General features: G+C 40.0%; 1 protein-coding gene across 1 annotated transcript in view; it reads right to left on the minus strand.

Moving 5' to 3' along the window:
- Positions 1-749: 749 nt before the first annotated feature.
- alx3 (ALX homeobox 3) overlaps positions 750-24,688 on the minus strand; it is a 47,376-nt gene continuing 23,437 nt past the window's right edge. The window contains exons 2-4 of the mRNA XM_073030511.1: positions 9,339-9,628; positions 7,082-7,210; positions 750-3,195 (exon numbers count right to left, since the gene is read on the minus strand). Coding sequence (XP_072886612.1) covers positions 2,875-3,195; positions 7,082-7,210; positions 9,339-9,628 — 740 coding nt within the window. The 3' untranslated portion in view covers positions 750-2,874. The remainder of the gene's footprint in view (positions 3,196-7,081; positions 7,211-9,338; positions 9,629-24,688) is intronic.

The following is a 24,688-nucleotide window of genomic DNA, read 5'->3' on the forward strand; positions in this document are numbered from 1 at the left end:
CTTCTTTAAGTATCATTAAGTTCCATTTTTAAAAAAAAGTAGAAATTAGACTAATTTATGCTAAACATGATATAGTACCATATGTGCATTGTACACTGCAGCTCATGAGATTTATTTCCATTGACTTCAATGGGACACAAAGCAAAGTTTGCAGCTGTTCTTGTTTGAAACCTTGGGCACGAGTGGACATCTTCATTGTTAAGCAAAAGAAAAAGAAATCAATCAATAATTTAATATTTATGCATTTTTAAATTTAAAATTTTATTTAAACCATTTCTTTGTATTTAGAAATTGCTAAAAAATTGAAGTACTTTTTTAGAAAATCTTTATCAGTTATTAAAACAATTGAACGTGCTCCACTCTCCATTAGCACTAAGCATGGTTACTGTGATAAGTGGAGGGTGTGAAGCAGGTCATGCGATTTGATAGGTGGGTGCAACTGACTGAGAGATTTCTGACAAGCTGAACATCTCTGATGAAAGCTGTTAAGATCATTTTCAATAACGTAGAAGCTGAAGCTATGTGAGGATGTTATTATTATGTGAAAGTGTGGCGTGTGTGATATATAATGGTGGATGTATTGCTGTGATTGACAGATTATGCAAGAGATGATTAGTGTTTTGTGCCGTATGAAACAGGTATTGCTGGGTGGAGAGATATACAATGGTATGTCACTGCACGGAAAGGCATATCAGGATGTTACTTTAAAGGGCAACATATGTGATCTATTATAATTAGGATTTCCCATATAAGCTGGTTATAAATGAACTTTATATACCATACAATGAAGAATTCTATCATAGACAGACAAAGCAGATCAGCACTGGAAACAAACCAACGTTAGTAACAATTCCAGGATTTTAATCATGAGGAAAGACCAGAAAAATCACATCACACTTTAGGAGATCTAATCGATAATTAACATTTCAAAGATATTGATAATGCATAAAATTATTTTAACTTGTCAGTGAATCAGTATCAACAGAGCACAAAGTTATCCTTAGAGTCAAGAAACTAAACAAAAATTTATTACAGAGATTTGGATTAGATATTGAATGCTGAAGAATAAAAAAAAGCAACCAGAAAGAAAACGTGTAACGGCTTTTAAAAGGGAAGTGGACATGCAGCAAATTATTTTTTTTAATGTACAGGATCAAAGACCACAGTAAACTTATTGGTCTTTTTCTGTACTCTAAAATTTTATAATGTAAAATTGATTGTATAAATTGGTATGCTGCAGTTCGACACAGCCTAGCTCAGTGTCACTGAGTCTGGAGTCTGATTGACCAGACTGACAATTCAGTTCAGCATTTTCAGTGTCTGCCCTGGAGATTCATCAAGCCTCAGAGATCTAGCAAAATCACTTTCGGATATTTTAAAGCAAAGGGCGGTTTAAACTGTATATAGCATTCCAAATCCCAGCATGAGAATGTTATGAAAAATTAACATATCTCTCAATTTGGGGCTGACACCATATAAAAAGTGCACATGGAAAGTCAAAACTTAAAGAAAAACTAGCTGATTACTAATCTTCAGAGAAGGAAAGCAGCCACCCTGACCAAGTCTGGACTACAAATGACTCTGGCCCTGCACCGTCTGATTGCCACCGGGGCAAACCAGTGTTAGATAATGCAAAGCATCCTGCCAGTGTTCATCTCATCACAAATACAAAAATAAATACTTTCACATCAAAAGAAATTATTGGTGTGTCCACACAGTACATATGACCCAGATTTACAGTGATTTGCATCATTTATGAATGGAAATGTTGTAACTGATTTGCTATTACAGAGGTACTTGGAATTCTATTTGGAGAATGTATAATATGTAATATACGGCAGAACCTCTCCTTGGCACTTTTCCCCCTTATCTAGCATATGTAGGCATTGCAGGCTCCACACCCCTCAGTTGGACCCTTTATCTTCTGGAGGCCCTGATATGATTCCACTGTTATCAGATTCCCTGCAGGATCCTATCCAACTGCCCTTTCTCTATGCTTGAATCTAGAGATTTTGGCAATGCCTTTATCTCTGAGAAGTGTACACATGTTCAGCACGACAGTGGATTGTTCCAGGAGAGTACCAACACAGATGAATGAGGCGAATGCCCTCTGGTGTGTATCTCAATGCCGTTGTTATTGCATAGCCTGATACCTGCAACAGGTATCACTCAAAGTAAACAATTGCTGGACACCTATCTGATTTGTTATCCCTCTTATGTCCAGTTAAAACATAACTCACCAGATATCCTGTCTTAGCTCAACGATCGGAGGCAGAGTATTATACATGGGACCTCATGTCCGTGTGTTTCTGTGCTACTCCAAGCAGTATACAGCTTACTTAAGAAATTCATGATCACTATACAATATTTCCCACTGCTATTGTGTAACGGTTGAACATTATTGTTTTGAATTATTGTTCTAAAATAGCAGTGTGCATTTGGAACAGATTTACCAAATTAATAAAGTTTAACAAATTGGAAATAGTTGCAACGTGAAGTGCTTTAAATTAAATTTGCTGTTCTTTGACATGTAAGAGTTTATGTCAGTAACGTTCACATTGCTTAATTAAAAAAATCATAACTCAATTCAAATCTGCTCTGCAATGTGCAGCCAGTGGTAGAATTTGTAATCTATGGCACTTTCAATGAATTAAATAGTTGGTTGAGGCAACAAAGAGAAGAGGTGAGAATCTTGATACTGAAGAGGAGAAGTAAAAATCTTTCTAATCTAGTCCTTCCTCATGTATGTGATGTGGCATTTTGATTCTCCATGAAGTAACTCATAATTACTCAGAATTAAAAGCACAATGATATTGGTAAGCTCTTCAATGATAAAAAGAACTTGAGTCAAAGCAGTCATCTCCTGCCATTCAATCACCTAGTCCATGAAAGAAATGCTGGTGGCTCTTTTGGCTTCCCCCGAAGAGCAACAAGACCGGACGTTTTGTAGTCAGATTCAGGAACTGGTTCAAAGGCATGGTTGGCACGTGAACTAGGGAATCCATGAAGAGAATAAAGACTCTTGATGCCATTATGGTGAGAAGGAGAGCTGGAGATCCCCATAAATGCATTAACATTCCCATGGGAATGTGAATAAGGTGTCATGCAAGATGAAGACATGGATTCTTGGGACAAAATGGATGAAGAAACCGTAGAAGTGTTGGTTGCATTGCTGGACCAAAGGTTGTTGTGTATCTGAAATAGAACAGATATACTTAGAGCATAAAGTACACAGAGTCATAGCATTATACAGCACAGAAACAGGCTGTACAGCCCAGTTGGTTCATGCCAACCAGGTGCCCATTCAAGCTAGTTCCCGTTTTTCTCCTATAACCTTCTAAACTGTTACTATCCATGTAACTGCCAAACTATCTTATAATTCTCAAAATCAAAATACACGGTCGGTAGATATAATTTTGATCTAAATTAGTAGATGGGGTAACTATTCTTCCCAGTCTTTCTGTATTGTTGTGAGTTTTGAGTGCAAACTCAAGACTGGCATTTCACTGCTATAATGCAACAATGGAAACTTATAATTAATTTAATAAGTTGTTATACGATTTAGTCAATCTTTGGAATGTTTAAAATGGGAGGAGTGAACAATTTCACGTTCCTGGATGTCAATATCTCTGAGGATCAAACCTGAACCCAACATATTAATGCAGCTACAAGAAGACACAACAATGGCTACATTTCATTAGGAGTTTGAAGATATTTGGCATGTCACCTAAAGCACTCTTAAATTTCTGCAGTTGCACTGGGCATTCCAACTGACTGTACCACCGTCTGGTGTGGGGGGGCAGGGCAGTAACTACTGCACAGGATCAAAATAAACTGCAGAGGGTTGTATACTTAGTCAGCTCCATCATGGGCACGAGCCTCCGTAATACTCAGGACATCTTCAAGGAGTGATGCCTCAAGAAGGTGACGTCCGTCATTAAGGACCCCATCACCCAGGTCATGCCTTGTTCTCACTGCTACCATCAGGAAGGAAATACAGAAGCCTGAAGACACACACTCAACAATTCGGGAACAGCTTCTTCCCCTCTGCCATCCGATTTCTGAATGGGCACTGAATCCATTAACACTATATCACATTTTTTAAATTTCCAGTTTTGCACTAATTTAACAATTTAATATATATTCCTACTGTAATCCATGTTTTTTCAATTATTATGTATTGCATTGTACTGCTGCCGCAAAGTCAACAAACTTCATGACATGCCAGTGATATTAAACCTGATTATGAAATCAATACTCTGCTTTAAGATCTACAGACAAAAATGCAATATTAATTTAGTGAAAATATCTGAAAAATAAAAGTCTCTTTGAGAGTAAGTCAATGCTGTATTTGGTGTTGGTATTAAGAAAGCTGACTTACTGAGAACTGACATTCAGTGCTTGAATTCTAACACATACAGATGCTAAACATTGCATCTGAAGAATCTAAAATTGTTCTCTCCTCCAGAGTTGTTGACTCTGACACACAATTACTGACAAATCAGTCAACATTAATTTCCATTGAGATTCACCGAGGCCTGTCTGATGAGACAGGACCAAAAGATAAACCATGTCGCTGTGGTTTGTGCTGATCTTCTGAGGAAATTAAGGAGCAAAGGGCAAAATACCCCTGGAAAAATTCTATGCAAATTCATCTTAGAATCATAGACCCCTACAGTACTGGTCCTGTCAACTCACCTTATCCATGCTGACTGTGATGTTGATCTACACTTATTCCATTTGTCTACATTAGGCCCACATCTGTCTTTATCTTGGCTATCCAGGTACCTGGCTGATATCTTTAAAATGGAGTAATTGAATCTGCCTACATAATCTCTTCTGGCAGGTTATTCCAGATAATCACCACCCTCTGGGTTAAAAAAAAGATTCCTCAGATTTCCTTTAACTTTCTCCTATCACACCTTAAATTTGTGCACTTTTGTTCTCTCCTCTCCTATGACTATCTATCATTTCTACACTCCACATAAACTTCTGTAATGTCATCCCTTAGCCTCCAGTGAGAAGACCTAGCCTATCCAATCTTTCCTTATAAATATGGTCCTCCGTTTGAGGAAATGTCATGTAATATGGAACAGTACAGCACACGAACAGGCCCACAATGTCTGCACTGAATATGATGGACAAGTGCTTGAGTTAATCTGCAGGGCTGTAGGGAAAGAAACGGGATAAAATTGAACAGACATGGGCAAAGAGCCAACAGTGGGCCAAGGACCTGAATTACCTTCCATCCTGTGAATGCCAATGATTTTATAAAGACGGAGAGGGAGAAATAATGATCATGTTATTTATATTCAAGATTGTTTAATGTCATTTCCTGTACACAAGTGTAAATGAGAACAAAATAATTGTTACTCTGGATCTAATGTAACAAAAAACCCCCACAAAAGATAAAGGACACAATCATATTTTTTTAAAAAACACGGTAAACATACAGTACTGTGGAAAGGTCTTATTGCTATATGGTTTCAGATGGTATGGGCTCCAAAGAGCCCTCATCTCAACATCATTGAAGCTGTCTGGGATTACCTGGAGGGACAGAAGCAGGCAAGACAGCCAAAGTCTGCAGAAGAACAGTGGCAAGTTCTCCAAGATGCTGGGATCAACCTACCAGCTGAATTTCTTATAAACTGCATGACAGTGTACCTAAGATAATTGATGCAGTTTTAAAGGTCACATCAAATATTGCTTTGATTTAGTTTTTACCATTTACTGCTCTTTATAGTATTCTTTTGATATTTAGAATCTTCTCATTTCATTATTTTTGTAAGCATTTTCGTTTTACAGAATTTTTTTTACATGTGCCCAAGACACGTACTGTAATTACATAAGATAGCTTACATACATAGATTGTACGTCCATAAAGTGACACTAGGTTGTGCATAGGGTGACTGACAACAAATAATAAAGTAGTTGTGGAGTTAGTGAGTGGAGGTGTTGATCAGCCATACTGTTTGGGGTAAGTAACTGGTTTTGGGTCTGGTGTGGATGCTTTGTAGCCTCCTTCCTAATGGGAGTAGGACAGACAGTCCATGAGCAGGGTGGGTAGGATACTTCATGATGTTACTGGCCCTTTTCCAGCACCTTTCTGTATATGTGCCCTTGATGGTGGATAGGCTGGTGCCAGTGATTTGTTGGGCAGATTTGACTACCCGTTGTAGAGCCTCCTTGGCCGCTGCTGTGCAGCTTCTGCACCGACCGGAAATGTAGTTTGTCAGGATGCTCTCTGCTGCACATCTGCAAAGTATCACGAGTACGGATGTACAAAGTCCAGCTCTTTTCAGCCTCCTCGGAAAGTAGAGGCTTTGGTGAGCATTCTTGACTGTGTTCTGGGACCATGAAAGGTTGTGTGTGATTTCATAACAAGAGAATTATTCAGCCCATTTGGAAGTTATTCAATCCATTGTATTATGCTAGTTTTCTAAAAAAAAACATTTAATTCATTCAATCTGCTCTTTCTTCAGTTGATTTCTGAACTTGAAGGTCTCTTTTAACTCCGTTTTGAAAGTTAATAATAAATTTACATTGATTCTAAGAGTATCCCAAATTTTAACAACTTGTTGCATAAAAATATATTTCCTTCATCTTCTCCATTTTTCTTTCACCAACTAACGTTAAGTCGCTATTTTAATCTCCTGCCCATGAAAACAATTTCTTCTTAACTACTGCATCAAAACACAGGAGAAACAGGATTGAAAAGGGATGATGCACAAATAAAATATTTAGCAGGTTGGTCCTATGTTTATTGATTGTCATTGATTGTGTTTGTTAACAGATCTTTTGGACACTGGTTTATTCTGAATAAAATCTGGGAAAGTTACTTGAAATTAAAGTCAGGTTGTTTGTGAATTAGGGATGTAAAATACGACAAACAATAAGAAAAAAAAATTCAAACAATGAAATAAGAATAACTGGGGACTTGCATTTAAGGTACCTCAAGAAATATATTTGAATCTCTTTTTACAATTAATAGGCATGGTCTTGACCATATCAACAGTTCAATGGTGTAACCTAATGAATTTTCTACCATTTAATCCCAGCACTCTATGCTGGAATGCTCTACCTGAGAATAATTTTCTGGTTTTGAGAAGATCGAGATGTCATATGCCGCAGCAAAGTGGTTTCTGACTTCATGGAATTTTCCGTATCGCTCTCGTTTTCTCCATTTGGCTCTTCTGTTTTGAAACCAAACCTAATGAATATAGCAAAACATAGAGATCAGTGATTATTATGGAGAAAGTTTAATAAACCTTTGCCTTTAAATATATTCATGGTCGTGGTGGGGGGGGGGGTGTCTTAGGGGGATAATAGCCAAATTCAGGATATTGGAACTAGCTGGTTGGATGCTGTGGTTGGTATGGGACTTGATGGGTTTCTCCTAATCTCAGTGCTGTTTTGTGCAGCCTTGTTATAAGTGAATCATAGCTGCAGTTAACTACATTAGAATGGTGACTATAGTGAAACAGTATTCATTGACCACAAGTACATAAATCTATTTTTTCCTTCAATTGGTGCCAGGAATAAGATTTGCTTTATCTGCCAATATAAACCAAGATTCACTGAACCAACTCCCAACCTAACTTTGTAACTCAATAACAAACGCTTTCTGGATTTCTCAAGAGATCTGGATTTGTTGAATGGCTTGAAAGGCACAAACCATTATCAAAGTGCAAAGTAAATCTGTCAAATGAGATGAAAATCACTTTGCACTCAGAATAAAGATTTCACACATATGTCACAATTCTTCCTCTGACATTTCTAGCGAGGTTTCAAACTCAGCTGAAAAATGAAAGATATTGTACTTGCTATTGTAAATAGATATTGTATCACTCTGAAATGCATCAAAGACATTCATATGCATTCGACTGTATTATCCCATTACCGGTGTTAACTAGCACATCTAATTTGAAATTTGGCAAGACCCCAAAAATTAGTAAGCTAGCTTGTATTTTAATTTGGACTCTTTGAGGGAGGAAGGTCTATCTGCAATGTCGAACTGGAAATCAGGAGAACATTCTGTTCTTCCACTTTTTTTCCCCAACAGAATCTTCAACAGTCCCCAGTTCCACTAGTTAAAGCTAACATTTAATGTTTCATCAAGTCCTCCACAATGCAATGATAAACCAGATTATGTGTCCAATTTCAGCACATGTAATTCTGGCTCAACATTCACTGGATTGGCTACCAACGGGTAAAAACAGATCCTACAAAATTGTAAGCACTGTGGTTCTATGACATTCTTCTATTCGCGGGGTAACTTCAACAGGAAAGCACAAAAAACTGCAGATAAGCAGCAAATGTGTGAATGGGAGATCCGGAATGGATCACCAATAAATGCAAGAGATATTCTTGCATTTGGAATTAGTATCTGCTTTTATATCTCAGAATGTCTGAATGACTATCATTGTCCCTCTCTGCAGAATTTATATACCCATTTCTTTCAGTGTATATATCTCATTATTTACCTTGATACATTTACCTATCCCTGTAGCTGCAGCTGTTTGTATATGTATAACCAGGTCTTTGTATATGCATGCATCTGTCACAGCAAGAGGAACAGGTATATGCTTGTGTTAGTGGAAGAAAGAGAAGAAGAAAGCCCTTAACTCCGAGTGGATCATCAGGATGCCGTGGTGACGGCATTTTTTTTTAGCAGGCTTTCTTGTTTTTACAAGGCCGAGCTGCTAGCTCAACACTCAACCCAGCACGGATGGAAAGCGTGCAAGGGAGCCGGGTGGATTCCAACTCGGGAGCCTTAGCTCCAAAGTCCGGCGCTGATGCCACTATGCTACCGGCCAGCTACTGTGTTAGTGGGTGCTATATATATTTCTTTCTCTGCGTGCACCATATATTTGCCTATTTCTCTGCCCGTGTCTTTTTGTACCTGTGCTAACAGGCGTGTCATGTGTAAGTCAATGTGTGTGGTGTTGGAGAGTTCTTTCAGAGAGGCAGTAGTGTCATAGTAAACTGAACTTCTACACCCTTTATTCCTTCTAGTTTTGTGTAAACCTGGGGATTTGTGAGAATATCTCATGAGTTTCCTGGCTCACCTTTCTCCAGTCGAAACCTTTTTCTTTAGGCATTCGACTATACTTCACAAATTGCAACAAATTACTTTGCTGTTCTTACACAAAAAAAAAGTTTACAGATGTCTGTTTCCATTTCATTATAACTTTGGCCAGTGGACCACAAGCAATCCAAGTAAACCAGCCTCTCTATGATGCCGGTCTCAAGTCAGAGCTCAGTGGTGATTATCAAGAAGAAATGGCCAAGTGTACCATTGCATCTAGGCTTAATCATCACCTTTCATCCAACCCTACCTGAACTCTGGCCTCGGTGAGCTCAGTACCCAGAGCCAGCTGTTCTCGAGCATACACATCGGGATAGTGAGTTTTCTGAAACACCTTCTCCAGCTCCTCCAGCTGATAACTAGTGAACGTGGTTCTGTTCCGCCGCTTCTTGTTCTTGCTGCTGGTATCTCCCTCGCTCCGCTCACTGGGAACCTCGTTTCCTGGGGGCTCTTTCAGTTTTCCACAGATTCGCAGCGGATCTTGGCGATCAGAGTCCATCAGTTGATAGTCAATGGATTTTGAAACCTTGATATTCAGTGCTAATGAAAAATAAAATGAATGTAAATTGAGGTTATTAAAATAAAAAGGTGGTAACTATCTAATCAGGTTAGTGAATTTGTAGGAACTGTTACCTAGAAATTGAATTGCATTGTGCTTTTTATGAGCACTATCTGATGCACGCTGACATTAACCAGAATAAGCTACATTAGTGATCTTTTCTGGATATAATCACACCAATCACAAAATTGAACAGACAGATGGAGCTGGTTTCCATCACAGAAATTCTTTGCATCAGGTGTGCACCTAATCTATCTTTCTGACATGAACTGGAGCACCCAGATGCTGGAAGCATCGCCCGGCGACGAAAATAAAAGTAAGAACATAACATACTGCATTCTACGTTATGGTTTAATAGAACACTCAGTTCTAAATAGGACACTTCAAAAAACAGTTCTGACACTCAATGGAAAGTGCCAAAATGCCTAGACCATGATAAAGAGTACTTTTTGGAGAATCTAACAAAGGAGATGTAGTATTGGTTGTAAAAAAAACAAATGATGCTTTGTGTCTGTCTCTTTACACAGCATGACTGCTCTTTAGAGTACAGCAGTATCCACAAAAGTTTCCAGAGTAAAGGCTAATTTATACTTGCACGTACGCCATAGCCCTGATTTTCGATTCTGCGTAGGGTGCATGCCGTAGCGAGGATGCGTTGGTGTGTGCCAAAACGCTAGTTGGCGGTGGGGTTTCTATGTCACTGTGTTGAGTTTCTTCATGAGAGACATGGACGGGGAAATGCATTTACATTTTTGTACGTAGGCAGGTAGATTTGATGATTTGGTTCATCTGTTTCACATCGGAGAAGAAGCAACCGGGAATGCGTAGGAGGAAATGCGATGCTACCAGGCGGACCAATCACAGTTGTTGTGGTATGTGTCTCCACGACGGTTGTGTTACTTTTTTGGGGAGATGCACGTCACCCTACGGCGTAGATGTGATGCACAAGTATAAATCAGTCTGGATGAGTTAGTGTAATAAATATGAGTTCGTTAGAGCTCCTGAGTCTTGGCAAATTTGTTCAACACTTCAATGTGTACTCAAACAGGGAACAGACTCTCAGTGGCCACTTTATTAGGTATGGGAGTGTACCTAATAATATGGCCACAGGTGTGGAACCTGGGGTGATCTTCTGCTGCTGAAGCCCATCCAACCGTCTGCCGGGTTGAGTATATGGATAGATAAAGAGATAGATTCTTTGTTTTGATTTTCGCACCATTCTCTGTAAATTCTAGAGACTGTTGTGTGTGAAAAATTCCAGGAGATCAGCAGTTTCTGAGATAACCCAGACCATTCCGTCTGGCACCAACAATCATTCCGTGGCCAAAGTCACTTGGATGACATTACATCCCCATTCTGATGTTTGGCCTGAACAATAGCTGAACTTCTCGACCATGTCTGCATGCTTTTATGCATTCAGTTGCTGCCACATGATTGGCTGATTAGTTATTTGCATTAACAAGTGGTGCGGGTGTGTACCTAATAAAGTGGCCACCAAGCGCAGATAGCACACTGGAATGTAGATAAAAGACTGTGAAAGTTCAGATTATAAGGGGAACTGAATGAGTCAACAAAAAGCACACCAAGTCTAAAAGCAGATCTCAGCTTCAGTGAGCGAGGACCAGTGGATCTAACAAAGTTTGACAAAGTGCCTGACCAGAGTGAAGCTGAATATATTGGAAAAATTGGATAGCAATTTTGAAAACTTGAGTAGCATTTTGTATACATTTGGAGGGAATGAGGATGTCTTAGCAACTAACACTATTATATAGGAAGTAAGAAAAAGAGGTAAGAAACACTACAAAGTCAATTGAAAGTAGAAAACACTTTTAAGTCGAAAGAATTGAATACCTATGCAATGATAATAAATTTATTAATGCTATCAATATCTCATTCATTAAGGTTGTTAAATTATTGTGGAGCCTCTTAAACCCAACACCCTCAGGATTTATCAAAATCTATCAATTACATACTGTGGTGAAAAACCTGGAGAAGTGATTGGAGTTTGTATCATTGAGTTAAAGAAATTATGGTGGCCCAACACTTACAGATTTTTCCAAGGCTGGGCACTGAGGCTTCAGATTGCCTGGAGGTTTACAGATGAGCACATTCGGTTAAGATTGCTATTGCTGCAGAAATGCTGTTAAAGAAAGGCAGACAGCAACTATCAGTGGAAGAGGAAAATGAGGATGTTTATTCTGTTTAATCCAATGTGTGTGGTAATAGTGGCAGTTTAATATTGGGACTTGGATAGAAAGCACAGGAAATGCTGTTCTCGATGGAGGGCAATCATTCAGTTCAACTCTGCCCATTAATGTTTCTAACAGTCTGGAAGACACAACACAAATTTGCAAGGATAGACAAAACATAATGTGTGCAGAATACATCAATCCACCAGTATTTAAATACCAAAGAATCCATCTTAGTATGCAATCACAGAGAGCTATTCCACAGAATTTTGATGTGAGTCAAAACTATGACTTCAGATTTTGCACGACAGAAAGCATGAAAGAAATTTCAAGATTATCAGATTCAATAGCCAAAATCTTGAAACTTGTGTCGATACAAGATTACTTAGTTAGAAATTGAAGCACATGTAGTTGCACTGTACTAAGAAACACTTATTCAAATCGATGATGAACACTGGACAACAAAGTGACGTACATTGTTTTTATTGATGTCAATATATAAAATTAAATTTGACTATAGCAGAATACACTAAAGACTAATGTTGCTGGGTACAGAGTGAAAATACCCAGGTTTCATTGGGCACAGATAGACATAGAATGTTAATTCAGTACATCCTGGTCTAGAAATGATTTGGAACTACACCCTGGATTTAATGTATTATCAAAGGGCTATCTTCTTGAAGATCCATCCGGCAATATGCAAAACCAATCAACCTAGACCTGGACTAAAGGACTTGGAAAAGGACTGTGCTAAAGAATGAACTAAAAGCATCGACTTCCAGCAGTTTGGAGTTTGAACACTGGTCAATCAGTGAACGGAAGCATGAGAAGATGTAGCTCACCCAGATTTACCGATTCAGTGCGTAAGACATCAAGTCGCGGCGGTCTGGTGTTTGAGAAACAGCCAATCAACGGTCAAAGCGATTGGCAAGAACAAATAAAACTAAGGCAGGGGCAAGTGCTGCGGCCATTGTTGGAGCAGCCTTTGTTAGAGTGGACAGTGTCAGAGTGATTATTTGAGGCTCTGGCTGCAGCTTCTAACACTCCAGATTATGGTGTTAAAGCTGGAACTTAATGAAGTCCAGATCATTTGCCCGGCTGAAGGGGTGATAGATAGGACATATAGAGAGGTAGTTACACTCAAGGTGCAAAGGTGCAGGGCATGGGAGACTGGGTGGCAGTCAGGAAAGGGAAAGGGGTTAAATAGCCAGTGTAGAGTATCCCTGTGGCCATTCCCCTCAACAATAGGTGTACCACTTTGGATACTGTGGGGGGGGGGGGCGGCTTGGTGAGGATGGGGATGACCTGTAGAGGAAAGTCACAGTGGTCAGGTCTCTGGCACTGAGTCTGACTCTGTGACTCAGAAGTGGAAGGGTGGAGAAGAGGCACATTGTGTTGAGAGGGGATTAATTAGGAGAACAGGAGTTTCTGTGGACAAGGTTGAGATTTCCAGATTGTATGTTGCCTCACGGGTGCCAGGGTCTGGGACATCTCTGATCGAGTGCTCAGTGTTCTTAAGTAGGAGAGTGAGCAGCCAGAGGTCATGACCCATTTAGGTGCTAATGACATGGGTAGGAACAGTGGCGAAGATCAGCAAAGTGAGTTCAAGGAGTTAGGTGCTAAGTTAAAGGACAGGACATCTGAGGTTGTGATCTCAGGATTGCTACCCATGTCATATGCTAATGAGGCCAGAAACAGGAAGATCATAGAGTTTAACACATGGCAAAGAAGATGGTGCAGGAGGGAGTGCATCAGATTTTTAGATCACTGGGCTTTCTTCCAGGGAATGCAAGGAACAGTTTGCACCTGACCTAGAGGGGGACTAATATCCTACGGGAAGGTTTGCTGGTGCTGCACAGAGGAAATTTAAACTAGAGTTGCAGGAGACCAGAGTGCCAGAACAGATCATGGAGAGGTAGTGGAGGCAGATGTGAAGACCTCAGACAAAGTCAGGAATCAAAAGATTGAGCATGGTGCAACTAATGTCCTGAGCTGTGTATATTTCAATGCAGGAAGTATCGTAAGAAAAGCAGATGAGCTCAGGGCATGGATCAACACATGGAATTATGATATTGTAGCCATTAGTGAACTTGGTTGCTGTTGTGACAAGACTAGCAGCTCAATATTCCAGGGTTTTGTTATTTTAGATGTGACAGAGTGGGAGAGATTAAAGGTGGAGGGGGTGGCATTACTAGTCAGGGAAAATGTCTTGGCAGTGCTCAGTCAGGACAAACAGGAAAACTTGTTTAGTAAACTTATGGGTGGAACTGAGCAATAAGGAAGGTATGATGTCATTAAAGGGATTATATTATAGACCATCTAACAGTCCACATGATTTTAGAGGAACAAATTTGTGGAGAGATTACAGTCTTGCAAGAAACATAAGGTTGTAATAGTAGGTGATTTTAACTTTCCACATATTGACTGGGACTCACAGATTGTAAAAGGACTAGATGGTATAGAATTTGTCAAATGTGTTCAGGGGAAATTTCTTTAATCAGTATCTAGAAGATCCAATGAGAGAGAGTGTGATACTTGATCTGCCATTAGGGACTGAGACAGGCAGACGACATAAGTTCATGTAGGGGAACACTTTGCATCTAGTGGTCCTAATGCCATCAGTTTCAAAGTAAATATGGAAAAGGATAGGTCTTGTTCATGGTTTGAGAGTCCAGCTTGGGGAAGGGCCAATTTTGATGGTATCAGAAAGGATCTGGCAAGTGTGGTAAAGATAACAAATTTAGGAAACCTTGGTTTTGAAGAGATCTTCAAGCCCTGTTTAAAATTTTAAAAAAAAGAGTTGCATGGGAGGTTTAGGCAGGTAGGAACAAACGAGGTACTTATGGAGAGTAAGAAATGCATGAGAACCCTTAAGAAAAAAATCAGGAGGGCTCAAAGAAGGCATGAGATTGCCCTTGCAGACAAGGTGAAGGAGAATCCTAATGGATTCTATAGAATTGTTAAGAGCAAAAGGATACCAAGGGACAAATTGGTCCTCTTGGAAGATCAGAATGATAATCTATGCACGGTGCCAAAAGAGATGGGGGAGATCTTAAATGGATGTTTTTGCATCTGTATTTACTTGGGAGTCAGGTGCAGAGTCTTTAGAAGTGAGGGAAAGCAGCAGATTACAGAGGAGGAGGTATTTGCTGTCTTGAGGCAAATTAGAGTGGATAAATCTCCAGGGTCTGACACCTGGGCACTGTGGGAGGCAAGTGCAGAAATTGCAAGGGGCCTAACAGAAATACTTCAATCATTCTTAGTGACGGAAGAGGTACCAGAGGATTGGGGAATGGCTAATGTTGTCCTGCTGTTTAAGAAAGGATCTAAAATTCAACCAGGAAATTATAGGCTGGTGAGCCCGACATCAGTAGGGGGAATGTTATTGAAAATTATTCTAAGGGACCAGATATATGAGTATTTGGATAGACAGGAACTTATTAAGGATAGTCAGCATGGCTTTGTGTGTGGGAGGTGATGTCTAACCAATCTTAAAGAGTTTTTTGAGGAAGTTTCCAGGAAAGTTAATGAAGTCAAGGCAGTGGATGTTGTCTACATGGACTTTAGTAAGGCACTTGACAAGGTCCCACTTTGGAGATACGTCAGGAAGTTTCAGTTGCTTGGCATTCAAGATGAGGTATTAAATTGGATTAAACATTGGCTTTGTGGGAGAAGCCAGAGAACAGTAGTAGATGGTTGCCTCTCTGACTGGAGGCTTGTGACTAGTCGAGTGCCGCAGAGATTGGAGTTGGGTCCTTTGTTGTTTGTCATCTACATCAATGATCTGGATAATAATGTGGTTAACTGGATCAGCAAATTTGAAGATATGACCAGGATCAGAGGTGTAGTGGACAGCAAGGAAGACTATTAGGGCCTGCTGCAGGATCTGGACTAGCTATGGAAGATGGAGTTTCACGCAGCAAGTGTGAAGTGTTGCACTTCACTAGGACCAACCAGGCTAGTCTGACACAGTGAACGGCAGGGCACTAAGGAGTGCGGTGGAACAAAGGGGTCGGAAATACAAGTCCATAATTCATTAAAAGTGTTGGCACAGTTAGATAGGGTCATAAAGAAAGCTCACGGCACATTGCCTTTCATGAATTAAAGTATCGAGTACAGGAGATAGGATGTTATTTTGAAGTTGTATACAACATTGGTGAGGCCTAATTTGGAAGATTGGGTGCAGTTTTGGTCTCCTGCCTACAGGAAAGATAGAAGTAAGGTTTAAGAGTACAGAGAAAACTTATAAGGATGTTGCAGGGTCAGGATGACCAGAGTTATATGGAAAGATTTAATAGGTTAGGACTTTACTCCTTGGAATGTAGAAGATTGAGAGGAGATTTAATAGGAAATTATGAGGGGTGCAGATAGGGTAAATCCAAGCAGGCTTTTTCCACTGAGATTGGGTGGGACTACAGTGAGAGGTTATGGGTTAAGGGTGAAATGTGAAAAGTTTAAGGGGAACCTGAGGGAAACTTCCTCACTCAGAGGATTATGAGAGTGTAGAACAAGCTGTCAGTGCAAGTGGTGCATGCAAGCCTGATTTCAACATTTAAGAGAATTTTGGATAGTTACATGGATAGTAAGCTCCTGGATGGCTATGGTCTGGGCGCAGGTTGATAGGACTAGGTAGGTTAAATGGTTTGGCATGGACTGGATAATTTGAAGGGCCTTTTTCTGTGCTGTACTTTCCTATGACGATGAATCTGTGACTTAGAATATTGTGAAATGCTTTTAAAAAAACACTAGAGTGACTGGGCAACATTAACAGATCTGATTCCAAAGTTTAATAAAATTCTCCCTAGTGATTCTAAGGTCACTCTGAACAGTGCAATAGATGATGAACAGCATCTCTTGCCTACAGTATATTCCACGATCTGTGTGCAAGGTGACAGGGCCAAAGATCTTAAGCAACATCAAATTCATGCTCCCAGCTCATTCTAGGGCAGTGAACCAAAGCTATTTGAAGGCTTATAAAATTTTTGCATGCATATCCAATGTTTCCATGAAGTTAAGTTCTTCTGCACTGTAATGGATTAGATGCTTTGTTTGTTTCTGCTGTAATCCAAAAGCCATTGAGTGCCACAGCACTCAAAAACTACAGAAGAAGATTTAGGTTATAAAGTCATGGTGCACAACAGCACTGAAACAGGCACTTCAGCCCATACATATAGTCCATGCTGAATGGTTATTCTGCCTCGTCCCATCGATCTGCATCGGGACCATAGCCCTGCATTACCCCCCACCCCGCCCCGCCGCCCCTTCTGTGTACTTCTCCAAATTTTCTTTAAATGTTTCAATCAAACCCGCATCTACCACTTTCACTGGCAGCTGATGTGCACTTTCACGACCCTCTGAGTGAAAAGGATCCTCTTCAATTTACTGTTAAATATCTCACATTTCACCCTTAACCTATGACCTCTTGTTCTAGTCTCACCCAAGTCACCTCAGTGGAAAAAGCTTGCTTGCATTTTCCCTATGAATACCCATCATAATTTTGTACACCTCTATCAAATCTCCCCTCAATCTCTCACATTCCAGGGAAAAATGTCCTAACCTACTCAACCTTCCCCGTAACTCAGGTTCTCAAATCCAGGCAACATCCTTGTAAATTTTCTCTATACGTTTAGATTATTTAAATATATTTTACTATGGAAAAATATAACTTCCTGCAAAAGGAAGTCTATCTATTTCGGGCCAAAAATAGATTTAAATGTACCGCAGCTTGACACTACAACAAAATGCCCACAGACCAGAAAACATCACTCAGTTCATGACGTTCCTTGACATACTAAAATATTGTGCCCATTTCTCACCACAGATTGCCACAAAGTAATCAAATCAAATTTAATTACCATTCAACCACACACGGAAACAGCCGAATGAAACAGTGTTCCCCTGAGGCCAAGGTGCAAAACGTACAGAGCGAACTCAAAAAAGTCACGCAAAAAAAAAAGCCTCATATATAGTCCAAGACCCCGAGTGACAGGTCTCTTAAACTGATGGTGCAGTCTGTCGGCATTGTGCACTCACACAATCCAGCATGTCATTCCACCAAACACTGGAGGGCAGCACTAACAGGAGAGGCTAGCCCCCAGCTGAGCATGGATGCCACGCCATTCAAAAAGTCACTGCTCTGTTGGAGGTATAGGAATGTACCTTCATTAGGTGGAACAATTCTGATGTTGGTAACACCGAATGCAACTAACCTTGATACTACAGATGAGATGAATTATTACAAATCAAGAATGGGTTACTTGTGGAAACTAGATAGCTACTCCTAGGGTATTTGAAGGATGAATCTTAAGGGAGTTCCATTAACAGTGTTTTGGCACGGTGCGTATGACACATGTGTTTATTCATTAGTCTGGCGTAGACTAAGACATCATTAACAAAGTTAACTTGCCAAGTTTGTAGTGCCTAACCCCTAAGGATACCAGTTGAGACATAGGAGTATTTCGCAAGACTATTCCAAAGGATCAGTGTTTACTGCTGCCAGATGAGATGACACTGCTTCATTATATCTGGATGTAGAAAAGTTAAGCAGTGGAAAATGTGATTAATGGGATCACCCACCATAGAAAAGGGCCTTTGACCTACTATGGGTAATCTTCATGCTATGGTTTCCCAAAAGATCCAGCATCAGACAAATGGCCTATATTCTTCCCAATCGATTTGATAGCGGTATGTGCAGTAATGGCGTTAAACAGTCTCACATTACCATTTCACCTGTTTCAGATGGAGAAGCAGAATAGTCTTTTTGGAATGTGAAGCAGAATTTATGGAAACTTTTAATGAACAATAAGCAGGACTGATCTCCGAAGCAAAGAACTGTAATCTTGCAGCTGATGGGCAGGACAATACCCCGATCTAGCACTGGTTGCATGCGAGCTGAGATATTGTTTCAGAACAAGGTTAAGCCTTGTGCATCCAAACTAAAAGAGGAAAATAATGGTGAGAACGTGGTGTCAAAGATTACATTTCCAACCAATACAGAAAGGAAAGGACTTAAGAATGTGTGACAAAGGGCAAATGTTGAGATTTCTTGGCCACTTTTGGACGTTCAGTTAGAATTTGAAAAGACATCGAAGTATATGGAGCTAAGAATTACTTGCTGAAAGTTGAGAAAAATTTTATATTTCACATACAGTAGATCATGTTCTATTTCCACATCAAACCCAAGATGTAAGATTAAGGCAACAATTGCCTTAATACAAGCAATACTACATACTGTATATTACACAGTTTCTGACTGCATAAAAGAACTGTTACAGTGTTACAGACCTACATATACATAGACATTTAATAATTTACATGTTCAACTGTACCAAAGAGTTTCTCAGTCTCTGGGATCTTCTTGATGATTTCAGTATGATTGGCATCTCTCTCACATTTACTCTGGATGTTGGCTGAGTAGCCAATGTTGTGTTTACTATAATCTCCCTTGGGTTTTCTTTAACTATTCTGAAGCTGCTTCTTATTCTTCTCTGATAATCTCTTCTGACATATCTTGTGCAAGATATGATTACTCAGCTGATATAGTCGGTACCTTCCACCAAGGCCAAGAATATGAATTAGGCCATGTGGACAGAGGGGCACCAGGCTGAAGAACAGGGTGGGGAGGGTTCATCATCCTCATGGGAAAGAAGCACAGAGACACTCCCTTCTTTCAGCACAGTGTTAGGTTGCTCCCTAACTTGACATATGATTTGTAAAATTTCCTGAGTCAGGCAGGGAAAGCTGTTACAAGAAACTATAAACACCAAAAACTTTACAAATGATGGAAATCAAGAGTAACATAAACAAAATGCTGGAGGTGCTGGAATGTGTGACAACACTTGCAGGCTGCTCCCTGCTCACCCTTGGGTTTGTTGGTTGCTAATGTAAACTTCACATTTCATTGTATGTTTTGATGTACAGGTACGTGTGAAAAACAAACTTGAATCTTGTTCTCTGCAGCACTATGAATGTACACGTATAAATGCTTTACCACACACACACACACACACACACACACACACACACACACACACACACACACACACACACACACACACACACACACACACACACACACACACACACACACACACACACACACACACACACACACACACACACCCCCCCCCCCCCCCCAAACCACTGTTCAACAAACCCTAAACTTTGCATTTCACCTAATCTATTGAAACTCGCAGAGGGACATCATAAACATATTAAATGGGTTATTTATTAAATATCGTCTGATGAGCAGAAATGGATAGGGATGGGAAGAGTGCCATATAGAATGGAAGGAAGTCCCTCAGCACAGATCCTACCAGAACAAAGCGCACGGCCCTTTTTCTCAGAGACAACAGAGCACACATGAAGTGAATTAGTTACGTAGTATCTGAGCTGCTTGTTTGACCAAGGCCTCAGGTCCAATAGTGAGGAAAGGTTTCGGCCTGCAACATTTACTCCTTTCCATACATATCGTTTTAGCATATCAAAAGAAGTAAAATCCAATTTCTAGGCATGTATTTGTGATGTATATGAAACTATGACCTCAGTAGTTATAGGAAAAACTAGAAATCATAATGCAATGACAATAGTCGTTTGTATGGAAGGGCCACTGAGACATTGTCAAGTAGAACCCTTACATCGACCAGCACATGGTATTTGGAGGAGATTTTGGATTTACCATACCCTTAGTACTGCCCTTCAATCTGAACAATAATCATTAAAACAATCTTTGTGAGATCTAACTTATTCTTCCCCATATGGGACACAAGTAGCTTTTCCTGTCCTTTAGTGGAAAGAAACTGGCAAGATTTGTCCATTAACTTTTGACTCTCACATTACTGCTTTCCCTCTGCACATCTTCAACAGCTTTCTACATCCTGAAGCTATATTCTTCTCCAGTCTGGCTGCCTTCCTCTAACAGTTATTACCTCTCAACCATCAGGCTCTTGAACCAAAGGGGATAACTTCTTTCAACTTTGCTCAGCCCAACAATGGACTGTTCCCACAACCTTGGAACTCATGTTCAAGGCTCTTTATCTCATGTTCTCAATATTTATTGCTTATTTATTTATTATTTTTTCTTTTCTTTTTGTATTTGCATGGTTTATTTTCTTTTGCACATAGTTGTTTGCCTGTTTTGTTGTCTGCGGGTTTTCATTGACTCTGTGCCATTTCTTTATATGTGTGTAGGCCTCTGTTAGTCTCAAGAGAGCATGGATTTGCGCCTTGGAAAATTTCCAGGGCGCAAGCCTGGGCAAGGTTGTATGGGAGACTGGCAGTTGCCCATGCTGCAAATCTCCCCTCTCCATGCCACCAATGTTGTCCAAGGGAAGGGCATTAGGACCCATACAGCTTGGCACCAATGTCATCGCAGAGCAATGTGTGGTTAAGTGCCTTGCTCAAGGACACACACGCAGCCTCAGCCAAGGTTCGAACTAGCAACCTTCAGATCACTAGACGAACACCTTAACCACTTGGCCACGCACCAACACCCTTATATGTGAATGCCCAGAAGAAAATGAATCTCAGATTTATATATGGTGACATATACGTATATTGATAATAAATTTACTTTGAACTTTGAACTATGTCACAATTTAACATTGAATACTGTGCTGCAAGCCCACAGTGACTGTTAAAATGATCTTACTGCACTTTGTGCTTTGCAAGAGTCAGTTTTATAGCAGTAGAAATCCCAGAGAATTGCACTTCTAGAAGAAAGTGAACAAATGTCAACTCTGGCCACTTGCACTATTTGCTGAAATGTACAAGATCAAAATTTTATAGGAAATACAGCACAGAAAAAGGCTTTGCAGACCAATCTGTCCATGCCAAATATTTATGGACCACTCAAGACCCTCTTGCCTTTCCTCATCTAATCTCTATTGCTTATCCTTCATATGATTGTCTAGCCTTCCGTAAATACATCTGAATGGATCTTCCTGTTGTTGACCATCTCATGTTCCTTCAGTTAAGAACTTTCTTCAGAATTTACTATTGGACCTCTGGATAATTATCTCATATCGATGGCCTCTTGTTATCTTCTTCCCCACAAGTGAAAGCATTCTCTCTGTATCCATTCCATCAAAAGTTTTCATGATTTTAAACCAGTCTTTGCATCGCCTGCTCTTCTTTTCTCAAGAGAAGAGACACAGTTTCTTCACTATTTCCTGATATTCATTACCTCTATTCTAACACCATCATTGTATAAATATTCTTCATCCTCTCCAAAGCCTCTGTATATTGTTTCAAATATGGCACTCAGGACAGTACAGTACTGTGCCACAGTCTTATTTGTACATGATTTCAGATGGTATGGCCTCCGCAGATCACTGATCATAACATCATCGAGGCTGTCTGGGATTAGCTGGAGAGACAGAGGCAAGCAAGACAGCCAAAGTCTGCAGAAGAACTGTGGCAAGTTCTCCAAGATGCTGGGATCAACCTACCAGCTGAATTTTCGTATAAAAACTGCATGACAAGTGTACTAAAGAGAATTGATGCAGTTTTAAAGGCAAAGGGTGGTCACACCAAATGTTGATTTTAGTTGTTTACCGCTCTTTATGGTTATTTTTTTGATAATCAGAAACTTTTCATTTCATTATTTTTGAAAGTATCTTTGCTTTACAGAATCTATTCACATGTGCCTAAGACTTTTGCACAATACTGTACATGGTACTCTAAGCATAGTCTAATCAAGGAATGATACAGCTTTTGAATAACTTCTCTACCTTACAATTTCTAAACACATAGAATTAAACCCAAGTGCCTGGTTTGGTTTTCTATGGCCTGTCTAACCAGTGGCACCATTTTAGTCATTTATATATTAATACTCAGAGATCCGCTTGATTATCCACTTGTCTTTAAGAAGTGTGCCCTCCCTGATCCTCCTGCTGAAATACTGAAATATATTTAGTTGTGTTAAATTTTACTTGCCAGTTATGCTGTAAGTTGATTTGTAACTTTGTAATCCTTTGTAATTCATTGTGGTCATCCTCAGTGTTAACAATTAATTTCCTCCAAAAGGCTCTCCACCCCAAAACCCAACAGCAAACTCAGAAATTATACTTTTAATTTCAAAGTCTAAATTGTTAGTGTAAATTAAGAAGAATAGTGAACCTTCATGGAGAATTACAGCCCACTTACACTCCTGTGAATCTCAGTATAGCGTGGAGTTAAGGAAGGCTCCATCATGACTACATCCTTTATCTGATTTCACCACAATGCAGCATCCCATTTCCAAAATGCTTCTCACTAGGATATAGCAAATCTATAGGATGAATGAGAGACCACATAATGATCATTCCAAAACCAGGCTCATTCCAAACTTGACTATCAAGAGGCATTCTGTAAGAAGCATTTGGAAGACAAGCTCCAATTCCGTCATCAAAATGTCTGGAAAACTAAACCTCACCTTAAACATCTGCAAAACAATGACCGACAACTCTCTGCTCCCTCATAATAAATAGCCGAAAGAGGAAGGTGTACAACTTTTTCCTCATTATGGGAACAATTCTCAGTGAAGGCACACACTAATGGTGAAACTCATCACTACTGCAATATCCTGGAACTGCCTTTGCATCTCAGGAAAACAGTGTAGAGAGATCAAGACCACAAACCAGCACAAGGTTCATGTTCTATTTGACAGCAATGATTCCCACTTCTGAAACATTGACTGTTTACCAACAGGTGCCCATTACACTGGGGAAGTACCAAAGGTGCAGTCTTTACAAACTCTGACTCCAAATCCACTGGTTGGATAAGTAAACCACTCTTCATTTTAATTTACAATATTAAGAGATACAGCACAGAGTAGGCCACATTGAGCCGCCCACCCACTGATTTAACCCTAACCTAATCACAGGACAATTTACAATGACCAATTAACCCATTAACCAGGAAGTCTTTGGACTGTGGGAGGGAACTGCAGCACCCAGAGGAAACCCACGAGCACACAAGAAAGAACATACAAACTTACTTACAGAGGTCGCTGGAACTGAACTCAGAACTCCGACACCCCGAGCTGTAGTAACATTGCGCTAATGGTCACGCTACCGTGGTACTCTATTGAGCCAGCATTCCCAGCTTTGATACACTGATCACACTTAGCTGGCTTTACTAGCTAAACAATCAGCCTACTCCAAGCTCCATCAAGGCACCAAATTACTCGGAGGACCGAGGAAGCACTTCAAGCAGGTTCTTGGTAAAAAAAAAGGTGTAACGTCCTTATTGATTCATGGCAGCCGCTGGCCTGTGACTGATCAAAAGGAGAAGGGACATTCAGGATGATGCTGAGAAATCTCGAACCTCCTTGTATGGGGCACACAGAAGTCCAACAAAGATAGTGGAAGCAGAATCAGAATTGAACCAGAATCAGACATGTGTCAGGAAATTTGTTAATGCAGTTGAATGCAATACATAATATACAAGAAGAGAAAAAAATATATATATATATATAAATAAACCAATCAATCAATTACAGTATATTTATATTGAATAGATTAAAAATCAGAAATAATATATATTAAAAAAGTGAGGTAGTGTTCACAGGTTCAATGTCCATTTAGGAATCGGATGGCAGAGGAGAAGAAACTGTTCCTGAATCGTTGAGTGTGTGCCTTCTGGCTCCTGTACCTCCTACCTGATGGTAACTGTGAAAAAAGGGCATGCCCTGGGTGCTGGAGGTCCTTAATAATGGATGCTGCCTTTCTGAAACTCTGCTCCTTGAAGATGTCCTGGGTACTTTGTGGGCTGGTACTCAAGATGGTGCCAATCAAATTTACAACCCTCTGCGGTTTCTTTTGGTCCCATACAGTAGCCCCCCCCCCCCCCCCCCAATTCCAGACAGTGATG

The sequence above is a fragment of the Hemitrygon akajei genome, chromosome 27, assembly GCF_048418815.1.
Source record: "Hemitrygon akajei chromosome 27, sHemAka1.3, whole genome shotgun sequence".
Lineage (NCBI taxonomy): Eukaryota > Metazoa > Chordata > Chondrichthyes > Myliobatiformes > Dasyatidae > Hemitrygon > Hemitrygon akajei.